This window comes from Entelurus aequoreus, linkage group LG26 (genome assembly GCF_033978785.1).
Source record: "Entelurus aequoreus isolate RoL-2023_Sb linkage group LG26, RoL_Eaeq_v1.1, whole genome shotgun sequence".
In the NCBI taxonomy this organism is placed as follows: Eukaryota; Metazoa; Chordata; class Actinopteri; order Syngnathiformes; family Syngnathidae; genus Entelurus; species Entelurus aequoreus.
This window is the reverse complement of record NC_084756.1, coordinates 35568167-35580637: the sequence shown is the minus strand read 5'-3', so window position 1 is coordinate 35580637 and position 12471 is coordinate 35568167. Positions and strand designations below refer to the sequence as shown.

The 12471-nt window shown below is 34.3% G+C and overlaps 1 protein-coding gene across 2 annotated transcripts in view; it reads left to right on the top strand.

The window, feature by feature from the left end:
• pxk (PX domain containing serine/threonine kinase) overlaps positions 1 to 12471 on the top strand; it is a 56389-nt gene that overhangs the window by 37512 nt on the left and 6406 nt on the right. Inside the window, exon 18 of one of the 2 annotated variants that reach the window (XM_062038166.1) lies at positions 2529 to 2558. The exons of the other annotated variant lie outside the window; for it this stretch is intronic. Within the exon in view, the coding sequence (XP_061894150.1) occupies positions 2529 to 2545 (17 nt within the window). The 3' untranslated portion in view covers positions 2546 to 2558. The remainder of the gene's footprint in view (positions 1 to 2528; positions 2559 to 12471) is intronic. 2 annotated transcript variants of the gene reach the window in all.

Genomic DNA, 12471 nt, shown 5'->3' with positions numbered 1-12471 from the left:
ATACTGATAATAAAAAAACCGATACCGATAATTTCCGATATTACATTTTGACGCATTTATCGGCCGATAATATCGGCAGACCGATATTATCGGACATCTCTACTTTTGAGCTTTATGTACAAGTGATTTCTTAGTTTTTAATTTAAAAAAAAATAAAATAAAAAATAAAATAAAAAAAACGATACTGATAATAAAAAAAACGATACAGATAATTTCCGATATTACATTTTAACGCATTTATCGGCCGATAATATCGTCAGACCGATATTATCGGACATCTCTACTTTTGAGCTTTATGTACGAGTGATTTCTTAGTTTTTAATTTTTAAAAAAAATATATAAAAAAAACAAAAAAAACGATACTGATAAAAAAAAAAACGATACCGATAATTTCCGATTATACATTTTAACGCATTTATCGGCCGATAATATCGGCAGACCGATATTATCGGACATCTCTACTTTTGAGCTTTATGTACAGGTGATTTCTTAGTTTTTAATTTTTAATACATTTGCAAAAAAAAAATCAATTTTTCACATTGTCATTGTGGGGTATTGTGTGTAGAATTTTGAGGACAAAAAGGAAATGATTCCACTTTGTAATAAGGCTGTAACGTAACAATGTGGGACAAGTGAAGCGCTGTGAATACTTTCTAGATGCACTGCGCGTTTATCACCAAAAATTATAAAAATGCTGCTCACTGCTCCACTCACCTCCCAGGGGGCGATCAAGGGTGATGGGTGAAATGCAGAGAATAATTCCGCCACACCTAGTGTGTGTGTGTGTGTGTGTGTGTGTGTGTGTGTGTGTGTGTGTGTGTGTGTGTGTGTGTGTGTGTGTGTGTGTGTGTGTGTGTGTGTGTGTGTGTGTGTGTGTGACAATCAATGCTACTTTAAAGGCCTACTGAAAGCCACTACTACCGACCACGCAGTCTGATAGTTTATATATTAATGATGAAATCTTAACATTGCAACACATGCCAATACGGCCGGGTTAACTTATAAAGTGACATTTTAAATTTCCCGCTACACTTCCGCTTGAAAACGTCGCGGTATGATGACATATGCGTGTGACGTCACAAGGTCAAGGGAAGTGTTTGGACCCAATTCAAATACCTCTGTTTTCTTCGACAAAATTCCACAGTATTCTGGACATCTGTGTTGGTGAATCTTTTGCAATTTGTTTAATGGACAATGGAGACTGCAAATAAGAAAGTTGTAGGTGCGATCGTGGAGCGGCGGACTACAACAACACCAACACCAGGAGGTTGTGTTGTGTTTTGAGCAGGATAGCAGACGCACTACAGTGAGTAAGCCCGCCGCCGCATCTAAGTTAGCGTCTGTTTTTTAGCTTCGCCAAGCTGAATATTATTAATCGTGTATTTACATGTTCATGGTTTAATAGTATTTTTGATCTTCTGTCTATCCATCCAGTCAGGTTTTTTTTTAATTTAGTTTCTATCTGCATTTGAGACTGCTATGCTATCACGTTGGCTACGTAGCTAGGTTAGCTTCTATTTTTTTAGCTTCGAAAAGCTGAATATTATTAATCGTGTATTTACATGTTCATGGTTTAATAGTATTATTGATCTTCTGTCTATCCATCCAGTCAGGGTTTTTTTAAATTTAGTTTCTATCTGCATTTGAGACTGCTATGCTATCACGGTGGCTACGTTGCTAGGTTAGCTTCTATTTTTTTTAGCTTCGCAAAGCTGAATATTATTAATTGTGTATTTACATGTTCAGTCACTGTGAATGTCCATTTCGCGTTCTCAACTCTCATTTTCAAGAGGATATAGTATCCGAGGTGGTTTAAAATACAAATCCGTGATCCACAATAGAAAAAGGAGAGAGTGTGGAATCCAATGAGCCAGCTTGTACCTAAGTTACGGTCAGAGCGAAAAAAGATACGTCCTGCACTGCCTCTCAAGTCCTTCACTGTAACGTTCCTCATCTACGAATGTTTCATCCTCGCTCAAATTAATGGGGTAATCGTCACTTTCTCGCTCCGAATCTCTCTCGCTGCATTGTAAACAACGGGGAATTGTGAGGAATACTAGCTCCTGTGACGTCACGCTACTTCCGGTACAGGCAAGGCTTTTTTTATCAGCGAGCAAAAGTTGCGAACTTTATCGTCGATTTTCTCTACTAAATCCTTTCAGCAAAAGTATGGCAATATCGCGAAATGATCAAGTATGACACATAGAATGGATCTGCTATTCCCGTTTAAATAAAAAAAATTCATTTCAGTAGGCCTTTAACTTCATACAAAAACAAATCTGAATTTCTGCAGTGAAATCCTGAATTGTACCACCTGGACTTTAAAGGTCCCACTATGTTTTCCTTCAGAGGATGTAGAGTTAATGCTGGCTTCCTACCATGTTATGGTGTCTCCTTTCCTTCCTCCCTTCCGTCCTACACTCCTTCCTTCCTTCCTCCCTCTTCCTCTTGTTGCTGTCTAAATGCTGATTGGTCCACTCAACTGTTGTTGTCGTCTCTCTCTTTATCCCGTGCCGTCTCCACCATAGAGCATGCTCCATTCTGACCGTGTTGTTGGGGTAAAGTAAACACTTTTCCATGTTTATGATGATGATGATGATGATGATGAGGCTCTCTGGTAGTGTTTTGTTATTTATTTTATTTTCTTGAATGAAAGCTGTCGTACTTCGGAGCTTCCCGGCAAGAGCTATTTGGCACACAAGTTACAGTTGCAGTGTTTGAGCTGGCCAGGGAGACCTAACCCTTGCTCTTCTCCTTCTGAAACGTGTGCAAAGCCTGCAGCTTGCCCGGAAGCCGACGTACGCTCAACTTTTGTTCAAAGCTCGCAATCTGCAACGAAGTGCAAACGACACACGACTGCTGCCGTGTCGTTGGAGATTGTGACGTGTCTCGTCTGCTTGGGCACGTTTGTTTCTGTCCTTGTGTGTGGTCAGCAGCCTTTGGGAGACACTTTTAGCTAGCGATCCACCGATTATTTATATATATATATATATATATATATATATATATATATATATATATATATATATATATATATATATATATATATATATATTAGGGCTGCAACTAAGGATTAATTTGATAATCGATTAATCTGTCGATTATTATTTTGATTAATCGATTAATAGTCGGATAAAAGAGACAAACTACATTTCTATCCTATCCAGTATTTTATTGAAAAAAAAACAGCATACTGGCACCATACTTATTTTGATTATTGTTTCTCAGCTGTTTGTAAATGTTGCAGTTTATAAATAACGTTTTTTTTTTTTGTTTGTTTGTTTTTTTTTTATTTTATTTAAAAAAATTTTTTTTTTTTAATTTAAAAAAAAATTTAAAAAATTAAAAAAAAACCTCTGCGGTATACTGTATAGTTGTACAGTATACCGGTACTAGTATAGTATCGCGGTACTAATGAATCAAAAACGGCTCTATCCTCTGTTTGAAAAGTATCAATTCCCAGGCATTATTGCGATGAAGAAAAATGTCATATTTTTACCAATTTTCCCAGGAGTTTCCCGTATTTTAAAATGCAAATAATAATAATAATAATTAGAGATGTCCGATAATATCGGCCTGCCGATATTATCGGCCGATATATGCGTTAAAATGTAATATCGGAAATTATCGGTATCGGGTTTTTTTATTATCAGTATCGTTTTTTTTTGTTGTTTTTAAAAAAAAATAAATTAAATCAACATAAAAAACACAAGATATTAGTGCACCAACCCAAAAAACCTCCCTCCCCCATTTACACTCATTCACACAAAAGGGTTGTTTCTTTCTGTTATCAATATTCTGCTTCCTACATTATATATCAATATATATCAATACAGTCTGCAAGGGATACAGTCCGTAAGCACACATGATTGTGCGTGCTGCTGCTCCACTAATAGTACTAACCTTTAACACTTAATTTTACTCATTTTCATTCATTACTAGTTTCTATGTAACTGTTTTTATATTGTTGTACTTTCTTTTTTATTCAAGAAAATGTTTTTAATTTAATTATCTTATTTTATTTTATGATTTTTTTTTTAAAAAGGACCTTATCTTCACCATACCTGGTTGTCCAAATGAGGCATAATAATGTGTTAATTCCACGACTGTATATATCCGTATCGGTTGATATCGGTATCGGTAATTAAGAGTTGGACAATATCGGAATATCGGCAAAAAAGTCATTATCGGAAATCCCTATTAAAAACCCTTCTTTTTAAAAAAAAACCTCTTTTTTTTTAGATATATGCATACTAGTTGTAGCTATTTGGCTGTTCTAGTTTTTATTTTTATTAATTTTTTATTATCTTTTTAATACACTGTAGCACTTTGAGGTTGTTCACTCAATGTAAAGTGCTTTTTACAAATAAAATCTATTATTATTATTATTATTATTATTAGAGTGTCCGCCCTGAGATGGGTAGGTTGTGAGTTCAAACCCCGGCCGAGTTATACCAAAGACTATAAAAATGGGAGCCATTACCTCCCTGCTTGGCACTCAGCATCAAGGGTTGGAATTGGGGGTTAAATCACCAAAAATGATTCCCGGGCGCGGCCACCTTCTTTTTTTATTCAATAATTTTTTTTAAATTTATTTGTCTTATTTTATTTTATACATTTTTTTAAAAAGTACCTTACCTTCACCATACCTGGTTGTCCAAATTAGGCATAATAATGTGTTAATTCCACGACTGCATATATCGGTTGATATCGGTATCGGTTGATATCGGTATCGGTAATTAAAGAGTTGGACAATATCGGAATATCGGATATCGGCAAAAAGCCATTATCGGACACCCCTAATAATAATAATTAGGGATGTCCGATGATGGCTTTTTTGCCGATATCCGATATTCCGATATTGTCCAACTCTTAAAAGAGACAAACTACATTTCTATCCTTTCCAGTATTTTATTGAAAAAAACCAGCATACTGGCACCATACTTCTTTTGATTATTGTTTCTCAGCTGTTTGTAAATGTTGCAGTTTATAAATAAAGGTTTATTAAAAAAATATATATATATTTTTTTTTTTTATTAAAAAAAAAAAAAACCTCTGCGCATGCGCATAGCATAGATCCAACGAATCGATGACTAAATTAATCGGCAACTATTTTAATAATCGATTTTAATCGATTTAATCGAAAAGTTGTTGCAGCCCTAATATATATATATATATATATATATATATATATATATATATATATATATATATATATATATATATATATATATATATATATATAGTTGTACAGTATACCGGTACTAGTATAGTATCGCGGTACTAATGAATCAAAAACGGCTCTATCCTCTATTTGAAAAGTATCAATTCCCAGGCATTATTGCGATGAAGAAAAATGCCATATTTTTACCAATTTTCCCAGGAGTTTCCCGTATTTTAAAATGCAAATAATAATAATAATAATAATTAGGGATGTCCGATAATGGCTTTTTTGCCGATATCCGATATTCCGATATTGTCCAACTCTTAATTACCGATACTGATACCTACCGATATCAACCGATACCGATATATACAGTCGTGGAATTAACACATTATTATGCCTCATTTGGACAACCAGGTATGGTGAAGATAAGGTCCTTTTTTTAAAAAGTAATAAAATAAGATAAATAAATTAAAAACATTTTCATGAATAAAAAAGAAAGTAAAACAATATAAAAACAGTTACATAGAAACTAGTAATGAATGAAAATGAGTAAAATGAAGTGTTAAAGGTTAGTACTATTAGTGGAGCAGCAGCACGCACAATCATGTGTGCTTACGGACTGTATCCCTTGCAGACTGTATTGATATATATTGATATATAATGTAGGAAGCAGAATATTAATAACAGAAAGAAACAACCCTTTTGTGTGAATGAGTGTAAATGGGGGAGGGAGGTTTTTTGGGTTGGTGCACTAATTGTAAGTGTATCTTGGGTTTTTTATGTTGATTTAATAAATAAAAAAATAATAAAATAAAAAACCGATACCGATAATTTCCAATATTACATTTTAAAGCATTTATCGGCTGATAATATCGGCAGACCGATAATATCGGACATCTCTAATAATAATAATAGATTTTATTTGTAAAAAGCACTTTCCATTGAGCAAACATCAAAGTGCTACATTGTATTAAAAAAATGTATCAAAACATAATAAAAAAAAAACTAAAAAAAAAACTACAACTAGCACGTATATATCTAAAAAAAAAAAAAAGGCTTTTTTTTAAAAAGAAGGGTTTTTAAGCCTTTTTTAAAAGCATCCACAGTCTGTGGTGCCCTCAGGTGGTCAGGGAGAGCGTTCCACAGACTGGGAACGGCGGAGCAGAAAGCCCGGTCTCCCATTGTCCGTAGCTTTGTCCTCGGAGGTTGGAGGAGGTTAGCCTATCCGGAGAGAAGGTGTCGTGTGGAGGATTTGGGGGTGAGCAGTTCTTTGAGGTAGAGGGGGGCATTTCCATGGAGGCACTGGTGTTGATGTTTCTCTTAGAAACATGTAATAAAGGCGGTTGTGAAACACTCCAATGTTTTTGTTGCTAAATTAACCGCGTTAGCTCCGCAAAAAGCATTACGTCGCCACTGGTCCGCCGTTTCCTGAAAAATAATGTTACAAAACCCCCCAAAACTTAAAATACTTGTCCAGCTGTTTACTGACCTATACTAGTCATGTTTAAACAACTTTTACTGCGAATGAATACATCGGTTACATCAATATCCTTTACTACTAATAATAAAAAAACATATCGGTCGATCTCTAGTTTAAGCGTCTACATCAGGGGTCAGCAACCTTTTTGAAAGCAAGAGCTACTTCTTGGGTACTGATTAATGCGAAGGGCTACCAGTTTGATACACACTTAAATAAATTGCCAGAAATAGCCAATTTGCTCAATTTACCTTTAACTCTATGTTATTATTAATAATTAATGATATTTACACTTAATTGAATGGTTTAAAAGAGGAGAAAACACGAAAAAAATGACAATTACATTTTAAAACATAGTTTATCTTCAATTTCGACTCTTTAAAATTCAAAATTCAACCGAAAAAAAGAAGAGAAAAACTAGCTAATTCGAATCTTATTGAAAAAATTTAAAAAATAATTTATGGAACATCATTAGTAATTTTTCCTGATTAAGATTAATTTTAGAATTTTGATGACATGTTTTAAATAGGTTAAAATCCAATCTACACTTTGTTAGAATATATAACAAATTGGACCAAGCTATATTTCTAATAAAGACAAATCATTATTTCTTCTAGATTTTCCAGAACAAAAATTTTAAAAGAAACTCAAAAGACTTTGAAATAAGATTTAAATTTGATTCTACAAATTTTCTAGATTTGCCAGAATAATTTTTTTGAATTTTAATCATAATAAGTTTGAAGAAATATTTCACAAATATTTTTCGACAAAAAAACAGAAGCTAAAATGAAGAATTAAATTAAAATGTATTTATTATTCTTTACAATAACATTTTTTTATTTACTTGAACATTGATTTAAATTGTCAGGAAAGAAGAGGAAGGAATTTAAAAGGTAAAAAGGTATATGTGTTTAAAAATCCTAAAATCATTTTTAAGGTTGTATTTTTTCTCTAAAATTGTCTTTCTGAAAGTTATAAGAAGCAAAGTAAAAAAATTAATGAATTTATTTAAACAAGTGAAGACCAAGTCTTTAAAATATTTTCTTGGATTTTCAAATTCTATTTGAGTTTTGTCTCTCTTAGAATTAAAAATGTCGGGCAAAGCGAGACCAGCTTGCTAGTAAATAAATAACATTTAAAAAATAGAGGCAGCTCACTGGTAAGTGCTGCTATTTGAGCTATTTTTAGAACAGGCCAGCGGGCTACTCATCTGGTCCTTACGGGCTACCTGGTGCCCGCGGGCACCGCGTTGGTGACCCCTGGACTACAGCCTTTTTGAGTAGGAATTTTTAGCATATTTTATTGATATTGATTACGAGTCGGGCACCTCCCACCTCCAAAGACATGCACCTGGGGATAGGCCACTCCCACCTCCAAAGACATACACCTGGGGATAGGCCACTCCCACCTCCAAAGACATGCACCTGGGGATAGGCCACTCCCACCTCCAAAGACATGCACCTGGGGATAGGCCACTCCCACCTCCAAAGACATGCACCTGGGAATAGGCCACTCCCACCTCCAAAGACATGCACCTGGGGATAGGCCACTCCCACCTCCAAAGACATGCACCTGGGGATAGGCCACTCCCACCTCCAAAGACATACACCTGGGGATAGGCCACTCCCACCTCCAAAGACATGCACCTGGGGATAGGCCACTCCCACCTCCAAAGACATGCACCTGGGGATAGGCCACTCCCACCTCCAAAGACATGCACCTGGGGATAGGTTGATTGGCAACACTAAATGGTCCCTAGTGTGTGAATGTTGTCTGTCTATCTGTGTTGGCCCTGCGATGAGGTGGCGACTTGTCCAGGGTGTACCCCGCCTTCCGCCCGAATGCAGCTGAGATAGGCTCCAGCACCCCCCGCAACTCCCAAAGGTATAAGCGGTAGAAAATGGATGGATGATGATCGCGAAATACAGTACAGGCCAAAAGTTAGGACACACCTTCTCATTGAATGTGTTTTCTTTATGTTCATGACTATTTACATTGTAGATTGTCACATCAAAACTATGAATGAACACATGTGGAGTTATGTACTTAACAAAAAAAAGGTGAAATACCTAAAAACATGTTTTATTTTGTAGTTTCTTCAAAACAGCCACCGTTTGATTACTGTTTTGCACACTCTTGGCATTCTCTCCATGAGCTTCAAGCACACGTACGTGTGAAGTGAAAACCATTCCAGGTGACTACCTCTTGAAGCTCATGGAGAGAATGCCAGGAGTGTGCAAAGCAGTAATCGGAGCAAATAGCGGGCCTTGACTTTGCCACATAGGTCTTAGAGCAGGCCTGGGCAATTATTTTGACTCGGGGGGCCACAGCTAGAGAAAAAAATGTGTCTGGGGGCCGGTATATCTATTTTTAGGAACACTAATACAAAACCTCACAATAATGTCTGATAGAATGCTAAAAACGTTATGACAGACCACCTTAAAAGACATAACGTAATTTTAAATGTTTCTATGAAGGATAAAACACTGAATATTGACAAAATATGAACATCACACCCCCTTTCGATCGACATATTTTACAATCAAGTGAAATGCAACAAAAATGCAACAAACAGTGAAATATGAACGCGAAGGGTACAAAATAAAACCACCTACAATCTGATATATCTGATACATCACTAAGCTTTAGAACTTTGTTGTGAAAATCTCCTTCCGCGTCTGTGGAAACGCTTCCCACCCACACTGCTTGGTGCCTCGTCTGAGCTGCTGTGACGTAGATTACCATAGTAACTAATTAGATGACCATAGTAACTAATTAGATGACCATAGTATCAATCAATCAATCAATGTTTATTTTTATAGCCCTAAATCACAAGTGTCTCAAAGGGCTGACATACATACATACATATATACATACATACATACATACACGTATACATACATACATACATACATATATACATACATATATACATACATATATACATATATACATACATATATACATACATACATATACATATATACATACATACATATATACATATATACATACATATATACATACATATATACATATATACATATATACATACATACATATATACATACATACATACATATATACATACATACATATATACATACATACATATATACATATATACATACATATATACATACATACATATATACATACATACATACATACACGTATACATACATACATACATACATACATATATACATATATACATACATATATACATACATACATACATACATATACATATATACATACATACATACATACATACATACATATATACATATATACATACATATATACATATATACATACATATATACATATATACATACATACATACATATATACATATATACATATATACATACATATATACATACATACATATATACATACATATATACATATATACATACATATATACATACATCAATCAATCAATCAATCAATGTTTATTTATATAGCCCTAAATCACAAGTGTCTCAAAGGCCTGACATACATACATACATACATACATACATACATATATACATATATATATTACATACATACATATATATATATATATATATATATATATATATATATATATATATATATATATATATATATATATATATATATATATATATATATATATATATATATATATATATATATATATATATATATATATATTTACATGTATATTTTTTCACAGAATAAAACAAAAACAAGCAATCCAAAAAGCAAAATACCAAAACCTTGAGACATGACTTTCTTCTCCAATAGTCACAGGAATGTCAACAGAAAAAAGGACATCAAAGAAGGTCAGCTAAAAAGTGAACATAAATAACTTCAGGTGGAAAAAGAAGCCAATTTTACCCCCAAAAATGCCACCTGTAACTTAGATGAACTTCCATGTGTGATCCTTCACGCCTGACTTCTTTCTGTCGCCTTTCTGGGCTGCTGACAAACATCTGACGGGTGTGGCGACACAGGCGCTGTAGCACCGTGTGTTACAACTAATTAGATGGCCATAGTAACTAATTAGATGGCCATAGTAACTAATTAGATGACCATAGTAACTAATTAGATGGCCATAGTAACTAATTAGATGGCCATAGTAACTAATTAGATGACCATAGTAACTAATTGGATGACCATAGTAACTAATTGGATGACCATAGTAACTAATTGGATGATCATAGTAACTAATTAGATGACCATAGTAACTAATTAGATGACCATAGTAACTAGTATATCATGCAAAAGCACAGATTCCAAGCATTGAAATACTTTGTATTAGGGATGTCCGATAATGGCTTTTTGCCGATATCCGATATGCCGATATTGTCCAACTCTTTAATTACCGATACCGATATCAACCGATACCGATATCAACCGATATATACAGTCGTGGAATTAACACATTATTATGCCTAATTTGGACAACCAGGTATGGTGAAGATAAGGTACTTTTTTTAAAAATGAATAAAATAAAATAATATAAATAAATTAAAAACATTTTCTTGAATAAAAAAGAAAGTAAAACAATATAAAAACAGTTACATAGAAACTAGTAATTAATGAAAATTTGTACAATTAACTGTTAAAGGTTAGTACTATTAGTGGAGCAGCAGCACGCACAATCATGTGTGCTTACGGACTGTATCCCTTGCAGACTGTATTGATATATATTGATATATAATGTAGGAAGCAGAATATTAATAACAGAAAGAAACAACCCTTTTGTGTGAATGAGTGTAAATGGGGGAGGGAGGTTTTTTGGGTTGGTGCACTAATTGTAAGTGTATCTTGTGTTTTTTATGTGGATTTAATAAAAAAAAAAAAAAAAAAAAAAAAAAAACGATACTGATAATAAAAAAAAACGATACCGATAATTTCCGATATTACATTTTAACGCATTTATCGGCCGATAATATCGGCAGACCGATATTATCGGACATCTCTACTTTGTATAGTAGAAGACTTCCGGTCATTAGAAAACATGACTGCACATCATAATGGCAGCTACACTTTACATCTTAAACATCTAAAATAATAATTTGGGAATGTCCGGCGGGCCAGATTGAAAAGCTTAACGGGCCGCATGTGGCCCCCGGGCCTTCATTTGTCTAGGTCTGTCTTAGACGATAAAAACTAGATTGTACAACGGAGTTTAATCTGCTGTTCCAATATTAAACAATTGTGGAACTTAAAAGCAAGATTTGTGACACGTGAAACTGAAGGTGGTCCTTGTGGTCAACTGTCACCTGCATCACTTGTTCAATGACACAAGTCACCTCAGACTTGACTAGGGATGATGTTTGATAAGAAATGATCGAGTTCCAGCCCATTATCGAATCCTCTTATCGAACCGATTCCTTCTCGATTCTCTTATCGAGTCCAGATAGGTTGTTGTATATGGAAAAAAAAACCCACAATATTTGGTTTAACAAAAGCTCACTTTTATTTTATAAGAAAAAAATAAAATTAAATAAATAAATATTGACTGTTACACCCCTAAAAAAAAAATTGACTGTTGTTACCCAAAGTATATTAAGTGGGATTTTTCAGAAAAACAAATATATACAGTAACACAAAAACAACCGGTCTCTGTGATCACTATAGGTGAATAGCCATGCCTTGAGGCTGTTTTTTCCGGTCCATTATTTTTGCTGCTTGTGTGACATCACAGGAAATGACGTAGCTCAGTCATTAGACTGAGCTACGTCATTTCCTGTGATGTCCCACAGGGCATTTCTTGTGGGACGGCATTCATTCCCAGGGATTCGAATAAAAGAACCAACTCTTTTTCTTTACTATAGTGGCCTCG